Raw genomic sequence first — 16028 nt, 5'->3', positions numbered from 1 at the left:
CTATTGACCGTTATAAGGCACAATTGGTTGCTCAGGGTTGTATGCAAGAGTATTAGGTCCCTGAGCGGATCCTACATTAGCCCCAAGACGTTGGTCTCTAACTAGAAAAGTAAATGCTTGAGCTTGAGAAGCTTCTGGACCAGTGGGCCCGTAAAATTCACTCGGATAAGCGGTATTATTAAACCAGACAAAGCAACAAGCCCTTTTGGAATAAATATTCAGCTACTTGTGAACCTTCGGGTATTGTCGTATTCAACGTTTGTTCAATTACTCTTTTACCCGCAAATGCAATGTAAGCATCGGGTTCGGCAATAATGATATCGCCCAACATGCCGAAACTGGCGGGGTATTGACTATGAAGAGACTTTTGCTCCTGTTGCTCGTCTCACATATGTTCGAGCTCTTCTTGCCATTGCCGCGGTTAAAAAATGGTCTCTCAATTAGATGGATGTGAAGAATGTATTTCTTAATGGAGATTTGAAAAAGAAAGTCTATATGAAACCCCCTCCGGGTTATCTTTGTCCTTCTAGCAAAGTTTGTCTCCTTCGCAAGGCACTTTATGAACTTAAGCAAGCTCCTCGTAAATGGTTTGACAAGTTCAGCACTACCATATGCAATCTTGGTTTCACTTGCAGCCCTCATGAGAATGCTCTCTTCATTCGTAAAAGTGAATGTGGAGTTGTTCTTCTACTTCTGTATGTTGATGACATGATCATTACTAGAGATGATATTGATGGTATCTCTGATCTCAAGGCGTCCCTTCAACATACTTTTGAGATGAAAGATCTTTATTCTCTTAGCTATTTTCTTGGTCTAGAAGTCATATCCATTGATGATGGAATCTATCTCTCTCAAGCTAAATATGCTTCAGATCTTCTTATTCGAGCCGAAATTACAGATAGTCACCCTGAGTCTACTCATCTCGAGCCTAATGTTCAATTTACTCCTATGGATGGCACTGAATACCGTGCTCTCGCTGAGACTACTGCTGAAGTTATCTCGACTCGTTGGCTTCTCGAACACTTGGGTGCTCCTCAGTCATCCCCAACTGATTTTTTTGTGACAACCGCAGTGCTAGTCAAATTGCTCATAATGATGTGTTTCATGAACGCACCAAATACATTGAGATTGATTGTCACTTTGTTCGGCAACGTATCCTTATTGATGTTGTTCATCTCATCGCTGTTGGAACACTAGATTAGACTGCTGATATCTTCACGAAGGCTCATCATCCGACTCGTTTCCGGACTCTGTTATTCATACTCAAGATAGTATCCTTAGCTCCCACTTGAGTTTGAGGGGGGATGTTAAGAGAATAATTAGAATCAAATTAGATCAATTATTATCATTTGTATTTATATAGCGTATCTGTATATTAGTTGTAGGATTTTATGCTTTTATTACTTTGATTCTTCTAGCAGCTATATATACCCCTTGTACATTGTACTTTTCCTCATATTGAATAATACACACAAACACTTTTTTTAGACTGCTCTCTTGTTTCTAACAGATATAAAGTTCATTTAGTTCTTTCATGGTCAAAAATAACTATTTACTCTATATATTATGATAAAGATGGATGTATCTAGAGATGGCAATGGACCGAAACTCTATGGAGGAAGAGACCCCTCGTCCACTCCCCATCCCCGATTAGTAAAATGCATCTCGTTCCCGCTCCATCTCTATCACAAATTAAATAATTACCTATTGCAAATTTAAATATTATATACATAATCATTTTGTTCCTTTATAAAACAAGGAAGATGGATGTAAAGTTTAGCTATGGATATCCATAGATATTTAGCTTTAATTTTTTTTAAAAAAAATTAACACAATCATAATAAAATTCAATGTAATTCAGTTATTTGTATCAAATTAAAATATAATAAAACACAAATTCAACGTAATCAATATACACACAATTTTTAACATATAAATTAAAATGAATGACACAAAATTAAATAATTACCTATTGCAAATTTAAATATTATATACATAATCATTTTGTTCCTTTATAAAACAAGGAACAGGGAAAAAATTTGTGGCTGCTGGGATTCGAGCCCAGGTCTCCACGGCCACAACGTGGAATTCTTACCACTAAACTACAGCCACTTAGTTGATTCGATTTGGCCAAAATATTTTACTTATTGAATGATTTTGAATTATGTAGTTATTTCAGTTAAGCTATTCCAAAATTTGTGATTAAAATTAAATTATTTGATTTCGAAAAATAAATCTAATAACTAATGTATCAGTAAAAAGTAAAAACTAAGTTTGTATGTAATATGCTTGAAATAGTCTATCTCAAACATGTTACATACAAACTTAGTTTTAGAATAATAAATATTAATAGACTATTTTCAATCATTATTTTTTATACTTTGTTGCGATAGTTGAATATAATAAAATCAATTAAAAACAATTGGTACTCATTACAATTTATGAAGTTATGCTGGCTACTGCATAGCTGGATACCTTGTCCTAAATCATATTCTACTCTGCTTTCCTTTTTTTATTATATATAAATTCCTTGTCTAAATGTCTTGGTTACTGCTGAATGTTAGATTAATCAAAATAATTTTTTTTATTTTTTATTTAGCAGTTTTGAATTTAAATTCTCAAAATAATAAAGAATAATATATAATTTTATTTTAATACGCTGATATTATTAAACTTTTGCCATGATCTATTTTTATAAATAATTATTCACGCAATGATAAATGTTAGTAAACTTAGTATGTAATTAGATGCTGTAAATTTCTTTTTTAAACACGACACCAAAACTAAATTCATAAGAATTGTCGATATAAATAAAAAATCTCCCGACAGTCCTACAATTTTCTAATATTTTCTCCGCTAATCATTATCCATCTTTGTTTGGACTTTGTTGGATACTAGCTTCTTGGTTGAACTTCTGAGTAATTTATGTGGAGAACCAAAATAAATCATGCAACTCATTGAAACTTTAATCAATTATAGCTTTGTCATTATAAACAACTGGCTTCTATTTATATATATATGCAGGCCAATGAGGCCATCTTGGTCATATCGACACAGACCTCAGTCACCTCACCCGTGACAAAATCAATTTTAACTATACTACAAGGATCTAAGTGTTAGAACTTTGAACTAACAAATATAATTTCGCATCAATTTGTTAATAATCCCTCAGTTCTCTGTTATATATTGTTAGTTACAAAAAGAACTTAGTGTGATGGAAAATTTGAGTCCTTTCAATGAGTTCGGTTTTAGTGCAATTGAGGATAAACATAGTTCATCAAATTATACTTCTTGGGCTATAGAGGGAATGAATGAAGTGAACAAGGTTCAATTTTCTGGTGCTGAAGAGTGGGGTGAGTCAATGGGAATTGACCCTTTTGGGTCTAGTTTTGAATTCTTTCCTTCACAGCAGCAGCAGCAACAACAATTATCATATCTTGAGTATGGAACATTGGAGAGTCTACAATTTGTTGCAGTTTCTCCACCACCACAAACCCATACATACTTTGATGACCTCCACATGTTTGATGAAAATCCAACAAGAATGGTTCCACTAAGTGAAGAAACTATTGCAAACGACAAACAGCAAAACTCATCAACTCCTTTAGCATCACTTGAGTTATTGAAGAGCTATGGCAGCAACAAAGGATTTAAGAAGTTATGTGATGAAGAGAAAATCATGCAACCAATTGATCACTCTGCTGCAGGTAATGAAGTTCTTGGAAGAAAGCTTTCAACTGACGATGTGATGAGGATAGCAGGAACAAGGTTCATTCAATCATCACCATCATCACCAAAATCTTTAGGATCATCAGCTTTGAAGTCAATTTTTAGCCACCCTTTTGGTCAATTTTTCTCAGGACTCTCTGATGAGGAGAAAGAGGAGGTTCAACTTGCTGAATCACTCTTGGCTTGTGCTGAGAAAGTGGGGTTTAAGCAGTTCGGGCGAGCCGGCAAGTTGCTATCTCAATGCGAGTCATCGTCTTCCAAGACCGGTTCACCAGTTAAGCGAGTTGTTCATTACTTCGCGGAGGCTCTTCGCCTCAGGATTGATCTTGAGACGGGAAGAATTTCATCCAAGGACTTGAAAAAGATGCAACCAATGGATCCTCGAGAGATAACCAAGAATCTCACCCCCTCTGTTTTGGCATTTTATGAAGCAGCTCCTTTCTGTCAGATCACAATGTTCACACTAGTCCAATCTATAATTGAAAATGTTACTGAGGCAAAGAAGATTCACGTCATTGATTTTGAAATCAGAAAGGGTGTGCAATGGACAACCCTGATGCAATCCCTTGTGTCAAGAAATCGATGTCCTTTAGAGCTGCTTAAGATAACAGCTGTTGGAAGTGGAAGCAATTCGAAGCTTATCATAGAGGACACTGGAAAGAGGTTGAAGGATTTTGCAATAAGCTTGAAGATAAACCTTTGCTATGATTATGTTATTGTACCTGACATGCTGCAACTCAGAGAGGATCTATTTAAGATAGATCCTGAGGAAACAATTGTGGTTTACTCTCAGTATGCACTTGGCAGCAAGATTCAGCAGCCGGACCAGCTCGAAACTATCATGAGAGTTGTCAAAACAATAAGGCCTACTGTACTTGCCATAACTGAAATTGAGGCGAGCCACAATTCGACTTCATTTGTAAACCGGTTCATTGAGGCGCTTTTCTACTTCAGTGCATTGTTTGATTGTTTAGAGAATTGTATGAAGCATGACGAGCCGAACAGGCTGGTTTTCGAGTCGCAGTACCTTGATTATGGAATCAAGAACATATTGGCTGCCGAGGGAGCAGAGAGGAATGCTAGGAATGTGAGGATTGATGTATGGAGGGCATTTTTCTCCCGGTTTGGACTGGTGGAAGCAGAGATTAGCATGTTATCTTTGTTCCAAGCTGAGCTTGTTGCTAAAAGGTTCCCTTGTGGAAGCAGTTGTACATTTGATTGGGATGGGAATTCCCTTCTTTTGGGGTGGAAGGGAACACCATTGAACTCTATTTCCGTGTGGAAGTTCCTATGAGAAAAATTTGATTTGTATGCTCTGATCAATGATTCTGGTTCTAGAAAACAAATACTCTTTGCTGCAAATTGAGATTTTACACTCACCATTATTCAGCCATCAGATAATGGTAGTTATAATCTCAACAGCATGATCTTGGTAGTGTGAAACTAGAATTCAGATTAGGAGTCCTTATGAGCCTAACCTTGTGAATTATATTTCTACTTCGAGCGAGGTTTTTCCTGGTCCAATTATATTCTACTTTTACCACGAATTATTTTTCTTTGGTTAACTATGAATAAACTGTACTCAAAAAGATTTTGTCGCTGAGAGAAATAATTCAAAAAATACAAACTACAAATAAACGCTATAAAGATATATAATTAAATTTAACAAGAATAAGTGTCCGTCTATCAAAATGGGTTTTTGTGATCACTTAGTTTATGTTTGGTTGAAAGGAAAGAAATAGAGAGGAACGAAATAAAAAGAAAAAAAATTGAATAGATTTTTGTTTTCTTTAGATGTGTTTGGATAAAAAGAAAATAAGAAAGAAATAGATGTTATAAAAAAAGAATTTTATCTTTATATTATAAAATATATTAAAAAAAGTAGAGAATAGTATTAGAAGTAGAAAAAAAAATTAATTTTTTTCTAAAACGAAAGCACATAGCAGCGAAGGAATGTAAAATCTCTGCAGTAGTATATATAACAAAATTTACAAGAAATAATTATTTTTTGTTAAAAGTTAAAACTCGTGTATACTTGCCAAAAATGAAAAAGGTTAAATATCTAATCAAATTTACTGAATCTACTTTACTAAATAATTCAAGAAGTATAATTTAGGGCATTGATGACAGTACTCACTTGAGGGAAGATTAAATCTGATGCGTGGTCAACGTCAACTGAAGTAGAAAGAGTGATAGACCCTTATGTTAATGACACGTGTTGATGATTATGGAGATGGAACGTCGTTGTTGTATTGCACTCTGACTCATACTCTTGTCTCCTTTCCAATTTTCCATTCTCCTCCTACTCTAACGATCACAATTTCACAAACCTCAAACTCCTTTCACTCTGAGAAATTCCCCATATACCCTTGAGATGGCGGAGAAGTACAACATGAAGAACCCCGCCGTCAAGCGCATTCTCCAAGAGGTCAAGGAGATGCAGTCCAATCCTTCCGATGATTTCACGAGTCTCCCTCTCGAGGTTCTGTACTTTATTCCTTTAATTCTGTTTTTTTTTTTTTTTCTTAATTAGGGTTTATTGAAGCTTGATCTCTTTTTTGTGGTGGTTGTGGAGCAATTGTGTTGGATTCAGGTGATTGTTTATGTTATGGCATACTTATACTATTTTGTGAACTTGTGGCGAATTCAATAAAGCTTGGTATGTTGGATTCATGGCGCTAGTGGCTGATTTCAGAAACTCCTGTTAAGGGAATTGTTTGATTGAGCTTGTGTGAACTCTGCTGTTTCGTGAAATTGGAAGTGGCACAATTAAATTTGCTTCTGAAATTAAGTGGGACTGAGAGAGAAAAAAGAGGTGTTTACTACGTATTCAAATTTCTGCACTGGTTTTTAGGGATTGGTTGTATTGTGATTTTGATAGTTATCACTCCTATTAATGAAAAAGGGTAATGAGAATTGTTTTTAGAGTTTAGTTTAATGTGTCTTAGAGTATATTTAGCTAAATCCTAGTTTATTATATATTAGTGAGAAATAAAAGATTAATAATTTACCAATCTGCCCCCTCCTATAAGATTTTAAAACGTATTAAATGTGTTTAGTTATTTTAATATGAAAGGTAAAATTAGCAAAATACATTATAAGCTCTGATCATTACTTCTTTTTTGTTAAAAAAAAATATCTAAGATTTATGCAAGAGTAACTGGATAATGTTAAGCACTTCTCTCGTATCTGACTTCTCTCTTATCTATCAGATATCTTTCCTTTTCGTAGTTCCTCCAAACACTTGCTTAGTCAAAGACTCAAAATAGAACCATTTGCATATGTATGAATAATAAACACTTTGGAAACTTCAATTTTTTTTTAAACAAAAATCTCCCTTTTACCATTGTGTTTAACCTTACATTGAAATGGGAAGTTCAGAAATTTGATACAGAAGAATTTGGCACGCCCTTTGGGCCTTTACGTTATTCTATTTCTACCTACTTATGTAGGAAACAAGATCTTAGGGAAAAGATATGTTTACACTTTACAAGGTGCTGCTTGTACAGGACATCTTACTTCATCACTATTTATTTCCGCTTAGGAGTATACCCAACTTCCAACTTCATAAGTTTCTGTGACTTCTGTGTTACTCAAATGACTTCCGTTTATAAAAAATAAAAATAAAACTAAAAAAAAAAAGAGAAAAACTTTACTTCCAGGGAGCTTTATCTGCATGATCTATAACTTGTTACCCATTGGAAAATAGTCTTTTAATTATTGAGTATATTTCGTGTTTGCTGTGACATCATGGCTCATAACTCATAAAACTTGGCTGAGCAACTTCAGTATCACCCTTGTTTTCAGGAAAATATATTTGAATGGCAATTTGCAATTAGAGGGCCTCGTGATACTGAATTTGAGGGTGCTGTCTATCATGGACGGATCCAATTGCCTTCAGAGTATCCATTCAAACCACCTTCATTTATGTTATTGACGGTAAGATGCTGATTGAGGATAATACTATTATGTTAATCTTGTCTTTTGCATTCAGTCTTTTGTGTTGGAAGTTTGGAACAACGAAACGCAACCTCTATTATTACATGCTTATAAGTTTTACTGTTATGCTATCAGCCTAATGGTCGTTTCGAGACCCAAACAAAGATTTGCTTGAGCATATCAAATCATCACCCTGAGCATTGGCAACCATCATGGAGTGGTAAACTAACTTTTCTTTTGTACCTGAGTCACTGCATTTGAGTAGCTAATTTGCAAGTTATCTGTGGTCTATAGATCGAGTTGCTCGATATGCATGTTATGCATGTTATGCTTTGTGCACTTTGATATCATATATGCATACAAGAGGAATTGGAATAGAATGTGAATTTCCTTTGGTATATTTCATTGCTCTAATTTAATACATTACTTACAGCAAAGGTTCTGATTTAGTTGGTGTAAATTTCATTTGTCAGTAAGGACCGCTTTAGTTGCTCTGATTGCATTCATGCCTACCAACCCTAATGGTGCTTTGGGCTCGTTGGACTACAAGAAGGAAGAAAGGCGTACCTTGGCCATCAAATCTCGTGAAGCGCCTCCGAAATTTGGGACTCCTGAACGTCAAAAACTGATTGATGAGGTAAGATATTGCATATGTTTCACCTGAAAACATGTTTTCTGCAACTACCAACATATTGTGCATTTGCGCTGATTCTACTCTATTATCACAGATACACGAGTATATGCTAAGCAAGGCACCCCCTGTTCCTCAACATAGCTCCATACAACTACTTGAAGAAGAGCATTCCAGAGACGAGGAGGCTGAGTCCCAGGCAAATTCCCATAATCCTGAGGCTTTACCTGCTGAAGAGGGGATTCCAGATCAAGCAGGAGATAGAATTGTTGAAGAGGAGGTAGTTGTTGATGATAATCCTCAAGGAGTTGAACCTTCAACGGAGATCCAATCCAGTGTTTCAAGGAACCAGTCGCCCCATAATTCTGGTTTAAGGGTTCAAAATCTGAAGCCGGAGACTAGGATACAGCAAAAGCTTGATGATCATATTTTCACATTGATAGCCATTGGACTTGCCATTGCAATTGTGGCCCTTTTGCTGAAGAAGTTCGTTAAATAAGCATCGTGTCCGTTAGGGATGTGCGTAGGGATTGATGGTCTTGGTAACGGTGCATTTTCATTAATGACTGCCCCGTTTTTACCATAGTTCCCCTAGCATGTTTATAAATGCTTTCCCTCTCTTTCGTTGTTTCGTTTCTGCGATTTTTAAACTTCTTCCTCATTTGTTCGTGCTGCACCCTCGTGTTTTCGAAGGCTTTTGCTTCCTCCAACCCTCATTTTCAGATAAAGGTTAGTTCTTTCTGTAACATGCCTTTCTATTTGCATGTCTTTATTTTGTAGATAGGTTGGTTTGTAGACTTTAGTTCCGTATTTCCTCCCTTTAGAGACCGTGTTTTTGATTTTCCTTTTCTTTTTTTCCTTTGTAGGTTTTTGTTACCTTTTTAAGAAAAAAGAGATGGCTTCCGTAGATGTCCTTTCTTAGTGGGTTGATGTCACGGTCCTAGGGGAGGAACCCTCGGTCGATACTGATTTTATCACCCACCTTCGTACTCACTACAGAATTTGTACTTCCGAGGAGGACGAGCCGAAGTATGAGTTGGTAGTCCCGGGTCCTGAAGACCGGGTTTGCTTTGGGAGGGGTTCAAGCTGTAGAGGGTCACCACCCCTTTTTTCTGGATGATAATTCTTCTCCCCGCTTTCCTTTGTACTGGCTGGAGGCCTCCCCCTGCGAGAAATATGGTCTGGATGACCTGGATGAGGTAGAAGCAGCCATTGTGGGGTTCCTCCGAGAAGTGTGGGGGAGGGCCCCATACTTGGACACAAAAAAATTTCTCCAGGGGTCTCTGACCTTTTTTCAGGCACAACTAGGTAGCTTTTATTTGTTTGTTAGATTTCCGACTTGTCTGACTAACCTTTCCGACTTGTCTAATCTATTAGTTATTGTCTTTTCAGAGATGGCGAAGACAAACGCTCAGGAGTCTTACCAGAGAGTTCAGGAGGCTAAAGTGAGGTCTCGCGCCAGAACTGGTGGCGCTAGGGCAGTTATCCCTCCTCCTCCTCCTCCTCCTCGGAACGTTGGGACTCCCTCTCAGCCCATTGTGATTTCTTCTTCAGCTTTCTCTCAGCCGCCCCCTCCGCCCGATCTTCTCCTGAGCCAGAGAAGAAGAAGCGCAAGGCTTTAGAGTCTGGCTCTTCTGGTGAGGTTAAGGCGGATGCTCTTGCATTCGTCCGAAAGAACATCTATCCCCATGCTCGTATAAGCATGGATGATGTTTCTGTTCGGCGCCATCTTACCACTCTGGTTGGGGAGAGCCTCAAGGCGGCGGAGGTTTGTGGCAAACTCTTAGATATTTTTGAGAAGGCTCCTCTCAGCTCTTTAGGGATGACCTCGAGGGTCGAGGAGCTGGAAGGAAGGCTTCTTTTATATCAAGAGCAGGAGAGGGAGTTGAAGGAGGAAGTCGCCAAGTTGAAGGAGGAGAAGGATAGCCTCCGGGAGAAGGAGAGGAAATTGCAAGCCCAATGCAACATGGAGGTGGGCTTGAGGAAGACAGCACAGGACAGCTACCAAAGTTTATTTAACGATCTTGTGTCTGTGAAAAATGAGCTGTTGAATTCTCAGAGGGCCTATACCGAGTTGGAGGACTCTATTGCTGATGGGGCTGAAGAGGCTTGGAGGATCTTTAGGGAGCAGGTCGGAGTCATTGCTCCTGGCCTGGACCTTTCCCCTTTAGATCCTGATAAAGTTGTCATTGATGGTGCCATTGTGGATCCCCCTGTCCCCGAGATTATTTCTGAGTCAGAATTGAAGACTCGGGGGCAGAGAATTATAGAGTCCCCTCCTCGCCCTAAGGACGCTCCGAGTTCTTCTGCAGTTCCTCCGACTTCCTCTTCGTCTCCTATGGATGCCTCTCTTCCCGGTCCTGGTGGCGCTCCTTCTGCCTCTGGTGGTGGTGATCTGTCTACTCCTCTTGCAAAAAAGTAATTTGTTGGCTATTTGGGGCCCGGCCTGTGGGTCCCCTCTTTTTTAAACTCTTTATTTATTTTTGGTAGTGTTTGAACAATTTTTTGGCCTTTTAAGGCCGTAAACAAAACACTTTATAATACCCTTTTTAATAGGGGTTTAAGTTAAAAAATAAGTACCCCTTTTTTGGATAAGGGTTTAAGTTACCTTATGCGTGCATGCTTTTCTGATTTGCGATTTTTTCGAATTCCCCTTGATCTTTTCTGAAAAAACCTTTTCTTCGGCTTGTCTGCCTTTCTGAACCTTTTTGTTTTAAGGCTCTTTAGGACAGCCTTTTAGTCTTTTCTTGGGTTTTTTCCTATCTCTCTTTTGTTATTCCTAGTACTCAATTTCGTTTCATTAAGCTTTTCTGACTTAGGCTACTTTCGTGATTCATTTTTGTGTTACTCAGTTTCCCGTTCCGGCTTATGAGTTGGGATATTTCCGAGTTTATTATGATCAACTTCTATAACCTCTTTACACCGACTTGTACCTCGTCGTTTTATCCTGACGACCATCTAGGTCGGTTCATGGGATTTTCACGTTTTATCGAGCTTAAGTCGGCGCGTTTCGTCGAAAGGAATAGAAAACAACAAAAAAGGAATTTATAAGAGATATTTGTAAGATGAAAAGATCTTTATTAATTGGGGAGGTACTTCGTTGCTACTAAGGGTTTTTGACAATCTATTTCCCTTAGCCCCTACTATGATGCCTCGTTAAAAACCCTTCTCCAGAAAAAACCCTTTGATTTTGGGGGAAAAAATCATGAAGTTGGGAAAAGAGTACGAGTAGAGTTCGCTTTTAACTGTAGTACCTTTTCATATTACAAGCATGCCACGACCTCGGTAACTCGGTTCCGTTCAGGTCGGTTACTTTATAATAACCTTTTCCTAAGACTTCATTGACCTTGTATGGTCCCTTCCAATTTGTAGCGAGTTTTCCTTCCCCTGATTTGTTGACTCCAATGTCGTTTCTGATCAAGACCAAGTCGTTCGGGGCGAATGCTCTTCGAATGACTTTTTTGTTGTATCTTGTAGCCATCCTTTGTTTCAACGCTGCTTCTCTTATCTGGGCTTATTCTCGGACTTTGGGGAGCAAGTCGAGCTCCTCTTTGTGTCCCTGTATATTTCCGATTTCGTCATGGAGAATCACTCTTGGGCTTTGCTCATTGACTTCTATTGGGATCATGGCTTCTACGCCATAAACTAGTCGGAAGGGTGTTTCTCCAGTGGCGGATTGGGGGGTTGTCCTGTAAGCCCATAGCACTTGTGGGAGCTCTTCGGCCCAGGCTCCTTTTGCATCTTGTAATCTTTTCTTCAGCCCTGCCAGTATGACTTTGTTGGCTACCTCGGCTTGCCCATTGGCTTGCGGGTGTTCCACCGAGGTGAACTGGTGTTTGATTTTCATACTGGCTACTAGGCTTCTAAAGGTAGAGTCGGTGAATTAGGTTTAGATCCCGAGTTATGTGTTTGACCTCGGTTTCTGTAAAGCGCCCAAGATGTTCCAGAGTTTTTTCCAAGTACCTTTTCATATTTGGGTCCTTTGCCTGATACTCTCCACTTATCTGGGAGGTCACCACTTGCGAGTCGCTGTATATCATCACTTTTGTAGCACCGACTTCTTCCGCCAGCTTCAATCCTGCAATCAAGGCTTCATACTCTGCCTGATTATTTGAAGCTGAAAATTCAAATTTGAGGGAAACTTCTATCTGGGTTCCTCTTTCATCCACCAATATTATGCCTGCACCGCTTCCTGTTTTGTTTAAGGATCCATCTACATAGAGTTCCCATGCAGTTGGTTTTTCCTCTTGGTCTCCTGCGTATTCTGCGATGAAGTCGGTGAGGCACTGGGCTTTAATCGCCGTCCGAGTTTTATACTTCAAGTCGAACTCGGAGAGCTCTATTGCCCATTGAACCATTCTCCCTGCGACGTCCGTCTTTTGGAGGATTTGCTTCATGGGTTAGTTCGTGCGGACTCTTATTGTGTGAGCTTGAAAGTAAGGTCGTAGCCTTCGTGAGGCTACCACTAAGGAGTAGGCAAACTTCTCTAGTTTGTGGTATCTTAGCTCAGGGCCTTGTAGAACTTTACTGATGAAATATACTGGGTGCTGTCCGACCTCGTCTTCTCTTATCAGGGCCGACGAGACGGCCTTGTCTGCTACAGATAAGTATAGGACAAGGTCTTCCCCAGCTGTAGGTCGGGTCAGAATAGGAGGTTGGCTCAAGAATCTTTTGAACTCCTGGAACGCCTCCTCGCATTCCGGAGTCCATTCGAATTGGCATCCCTTTCTCAATAAGGAGAACAGTGGAAGGGATTTTAGTGCTGATTCTGCCAAGAATCTGGAGAGGGCTGCAAGTCGGCCATTCAGCTGCTGGACCTCTCTTAAACAAGTCGGGCTTTTCATCTCCAGGATAGCTCTACACTTGTCGGGATTAGCTTCAATCCCTCTTTGTGTTAGCATAAACTCTAGGAATTTTCCTGCCTCTACCGCGAAGGCACACTTTGAGGGATTTAGTCTCATCCCGTGTAACCTTATGGTGTCGAAGACTTGTGAGAGGTCTGCTAAGAGGTTGACTTCTTTCTTGGTCTTTACCAGCATGTCGTCGACGTATACTTCAATCAAGCTCCCAAGGTGAGAGGCAAACACCTTATTCATCAACCTCTGGTATATGGCCCCTGCATTCTTCAATCCAAACGGCATGACCACGTAGCAAAAATTAGCTCTGGGCGTGATGAATGATGTTTTCTCCTGATCTGGCTCATACATCGGGATTTGGTTATACCCCGAGTAGGCGTCCATGAATGACAAGTATTGATACCCCGAGCTGGAGTCTACCAGGGTGTCAATACTTGGCAGTGGATAAGGGTCCTTGGGACAGGCCTTATTTAAGTCGGTATAGTCGACACACATTCTCCATTTACCATTTTGTTTTTTGACTAGCACTACATTGGCTAGCCATGTTGGGTACTTGACTTCTCTGATGAAGCCGGCTTCTAGGAGCGCTTGTACTTGCTCTTCTACTATTAGGGCTCGTTCTGGGCCGAGCTTGCGTCTTCTTTGTTGTACAGGTCGGGACCTCGGGTAAACCGAGAGCTTATGAGACATGAGCTCGGGGTCTATCCCAGGCATGTCGGAGGCCTTCCAGGCGAAGAGATCGGAGTTATCTCTTAGGAGCTTAGTCAACCCTTGTTTTAGGGTTTCCCCTAGGTTGGCCCCTATGTGAGTATTTTTTCCCTCCTCTTCGCCGACCTGTATCTCCTCTGTTTTTCCTCCCGGTTGTGGACGCAGCTCCTCTTTAGCCCTTGCGCCTCCGAGCTCTACTGTGTGAACTTCTCTGCCTTTTCCTCTCAGGTTTAGGCTTTCATTGTAGCATTTCCTTGCCAATTTTTGATCTCCCCTTACCGTTGCTATTCCCGCTGAGGTCGGGAATTTCATACAAAGGTGAGGAGTGGATACCACCGCTCCGAGTCGATTAAGGGTAGCTCTGCCGATTAAAGCATTATTTGCTGACCCTACATCGATGACTATGAAGTCTATACTTAGAGTTTTTTATTTTTCCCCTTTTCCAAAAGTGGTGTGGAGGGGCAAAAATCCCAGTGACTTTATGGGCGTGTCACCTAATCCGTACAAGGTGTCGGGGTAAGCTCTTAACTCTTTTTCATCCAACCCTAGTTTGTCGAAAGAGGGCATGAAAAGAATGTCCGCTGAGCTTCCTTGGTCTACTAGGGTTCTGTGGAGATGAGCATTTGCTAGGATCATAGTTATTACCACTGGATCATCGTGTCCAGGGATTATTCCTTGCCCATCTTCTTTTGTGAATGAAATGGTGGGGAGGTCGGATGACTCTCCGCCGACCTGGTAGACTCTCTTGAGATGCCTTTTGCGAGAGGATTTGGTGAGTCCCCCTCCTGCGAACCCTCCTGAGATCATATGGATATGTCTCTCCGGGGTCTGTGGTGGTGGGTCTCTTCTATCCACATCATCTCGCTTTCTCTTCCCATGGCTGTCCGACCTTTCTATGAGATATCTGTCAAGCCGACCTTCTCTAGCCAGCTTTTCTATCACATTTTTGAGGTCGTAACAGTCATTTGTGGAGTGACCATATATTTTATGGTACTCACAGTAGTCGCTGCGGCTCCCCCCTTTTTTCTCTGAGCCCATTGACTAACCCCATTATGACTGCCTCGGTGGGCAGGTCTTGAATCTCTAAACATGCTTTGTTGAACCTTTCCATATAGGCTCGTAAGGATTCTCCGACCTCCTGTTTTATTCCCAGGAGGCTTGGTGCATGTTTTACTTTATCTTTCTGGATAGAGAACCTCATCAAGAACTTCCTTGAGAGGTCTTCAAAACTGGTAACCGACCTCGGGGGGAGGCTGTCGAACCACTTCATCGCCGCTTTCGACATGGTTGTCGGAAAAGCTTTGCATCGCGTAGCATCAGAAACGTCAACCAGATACATCCGACTTTTAAAATTGCTCAAATGATGCTTTGGATCAGTGGTTCCGTCGTAGAGGTCCATATCGGGGCTTCTAAAGTTTCTTGAAACTTTTGCCCTCATTATGTCCTCGCTAAAAGGATCTTCCCCCCTAGGGGCGACTCTTCTCTACTGTCACGGAAGTTCCGACCTTTGAGGGAGGATTCTAACTTTAAGAGTTTTTCCTCTAATTCTTTTCGTCGATCCATCTCCTCTCTTAGGTGCTTTTCTATCTCCCTTTGTCGCTCCCGTTCCTGTTCTAGTTGTTCCAAACGACTTTGGTGGACATGGACTAATCCCATAAGCTCAGTTGCGTGGGACTGTCCGTCCTTTTCTGACTCACGGCCTTCTGAGGAATTCACCTTCGGGGTTTTGACTCCGGAGGTTCCTTCTTTGTGTTGATCGTTGGTTTCCTGATGGAGGGTTAGGTCCGCGTCATTATTTTCGGTATCCAGATTTTCTTGTTCAGAATCTGTTTCCACATGACCCTCCTCAGGGGATCTGTCCGCCATCACTGGTTGATCTCTCGGGTCCCCAGCAACGGCGCCAATGTTACGGTAGGTAACCGGAGATTAATGGGCTGGATGGCGTTGGTTGGCCCAATCGTCTGAGGGAGGAAGCCTTTTGTGAGGGTCTGCGCCTTGGGGGCCTCCGTCCGACTTGTGAGTATGAATGAATGGGGGGTGGTACCTGCAAGGACACTCCAATGCCTAAGTCAGCAAGAGTGTTAGCAGGTCTAGAGAGTATTGGGACTTAGAGATACTTGAGGGGTGTCAGTGTATTTATAGTGGTGAACCAATAACCACCGTTG

The 16028-nt window shown here is 40.5% G+C and overlaps 3 protein-coding genes and 1 non-coding gene across 4 annotated transcripts; 3 read left to right on the top strand and 1 right to left on the bottom strand.

The window, feature by feature from the left end:
* Positions 709–1654, top strand: LOC107636124. The gene is made up of 2 exons (XM_016339656.1): positions 709–1097; positions 1576–1654. The coding sequence occupies exons 1-2, from the start codon at positions 709–711 to the stop codon at positions 1652–1654; spliced, it is 468 nt and encodes a 155-aa protein (XP_016195142.1).
* Positions 2041–2112, bottom strand: TRNAH-GUG. The gene has a single exon. It is a non-coding gene; the product is annotated as a tRNA-His (tRNA).
* LOC107638988 (DELLA protein RGL1-like) lies at positions 3026–5273 on the top strand. The gene has a single exon (XM_016342391.2). It carries the CDS (start codon positions 3215–3217, stop codon positions 5021–5023), a length of 1809 nt encoding a protein of 602 aa, XP_016197877.1. The 5' UTR covers positions 3026–3214; the 3' UTR covers positions 5024–5273.
* On the top strand, positions 5868–8796 carry LOC107638986 (ubiquitin-conjugating enzyme E2 32; the record flags this gene model as incomplete). Its single annotated transcript, XM_016342390.2, is given in 5 exon segments — positions 5868–6211; positions 7537–7668; positions 7804–7888; positions 8142–8305; positions 8397–8796. Coding segments are annotated over 5 exon segments (889 nt in total), but the record flags the coding sequence as incomplete, so codon positions are not given.

The sequence above is a fragment of the Arachis ipaensis genome, chromosome B04, assembly GCF_000816755.2.
Source record: "Arachis ipaensis cultivar K30076 chromosome B04, Araip1.1, whole genome shotgun sequence".
NCBI lineage: Eukaryota > Viridiplantae > Streptophyta > Magnoliopsida > Fabales > Fabaceae > Arachis > Arachis ipaensis.
The sequence above is the reverse complement of the archived record's forward strand: the minus strand, read 5'-3'. Positions and strand labels throughout refer to the sequence as shown.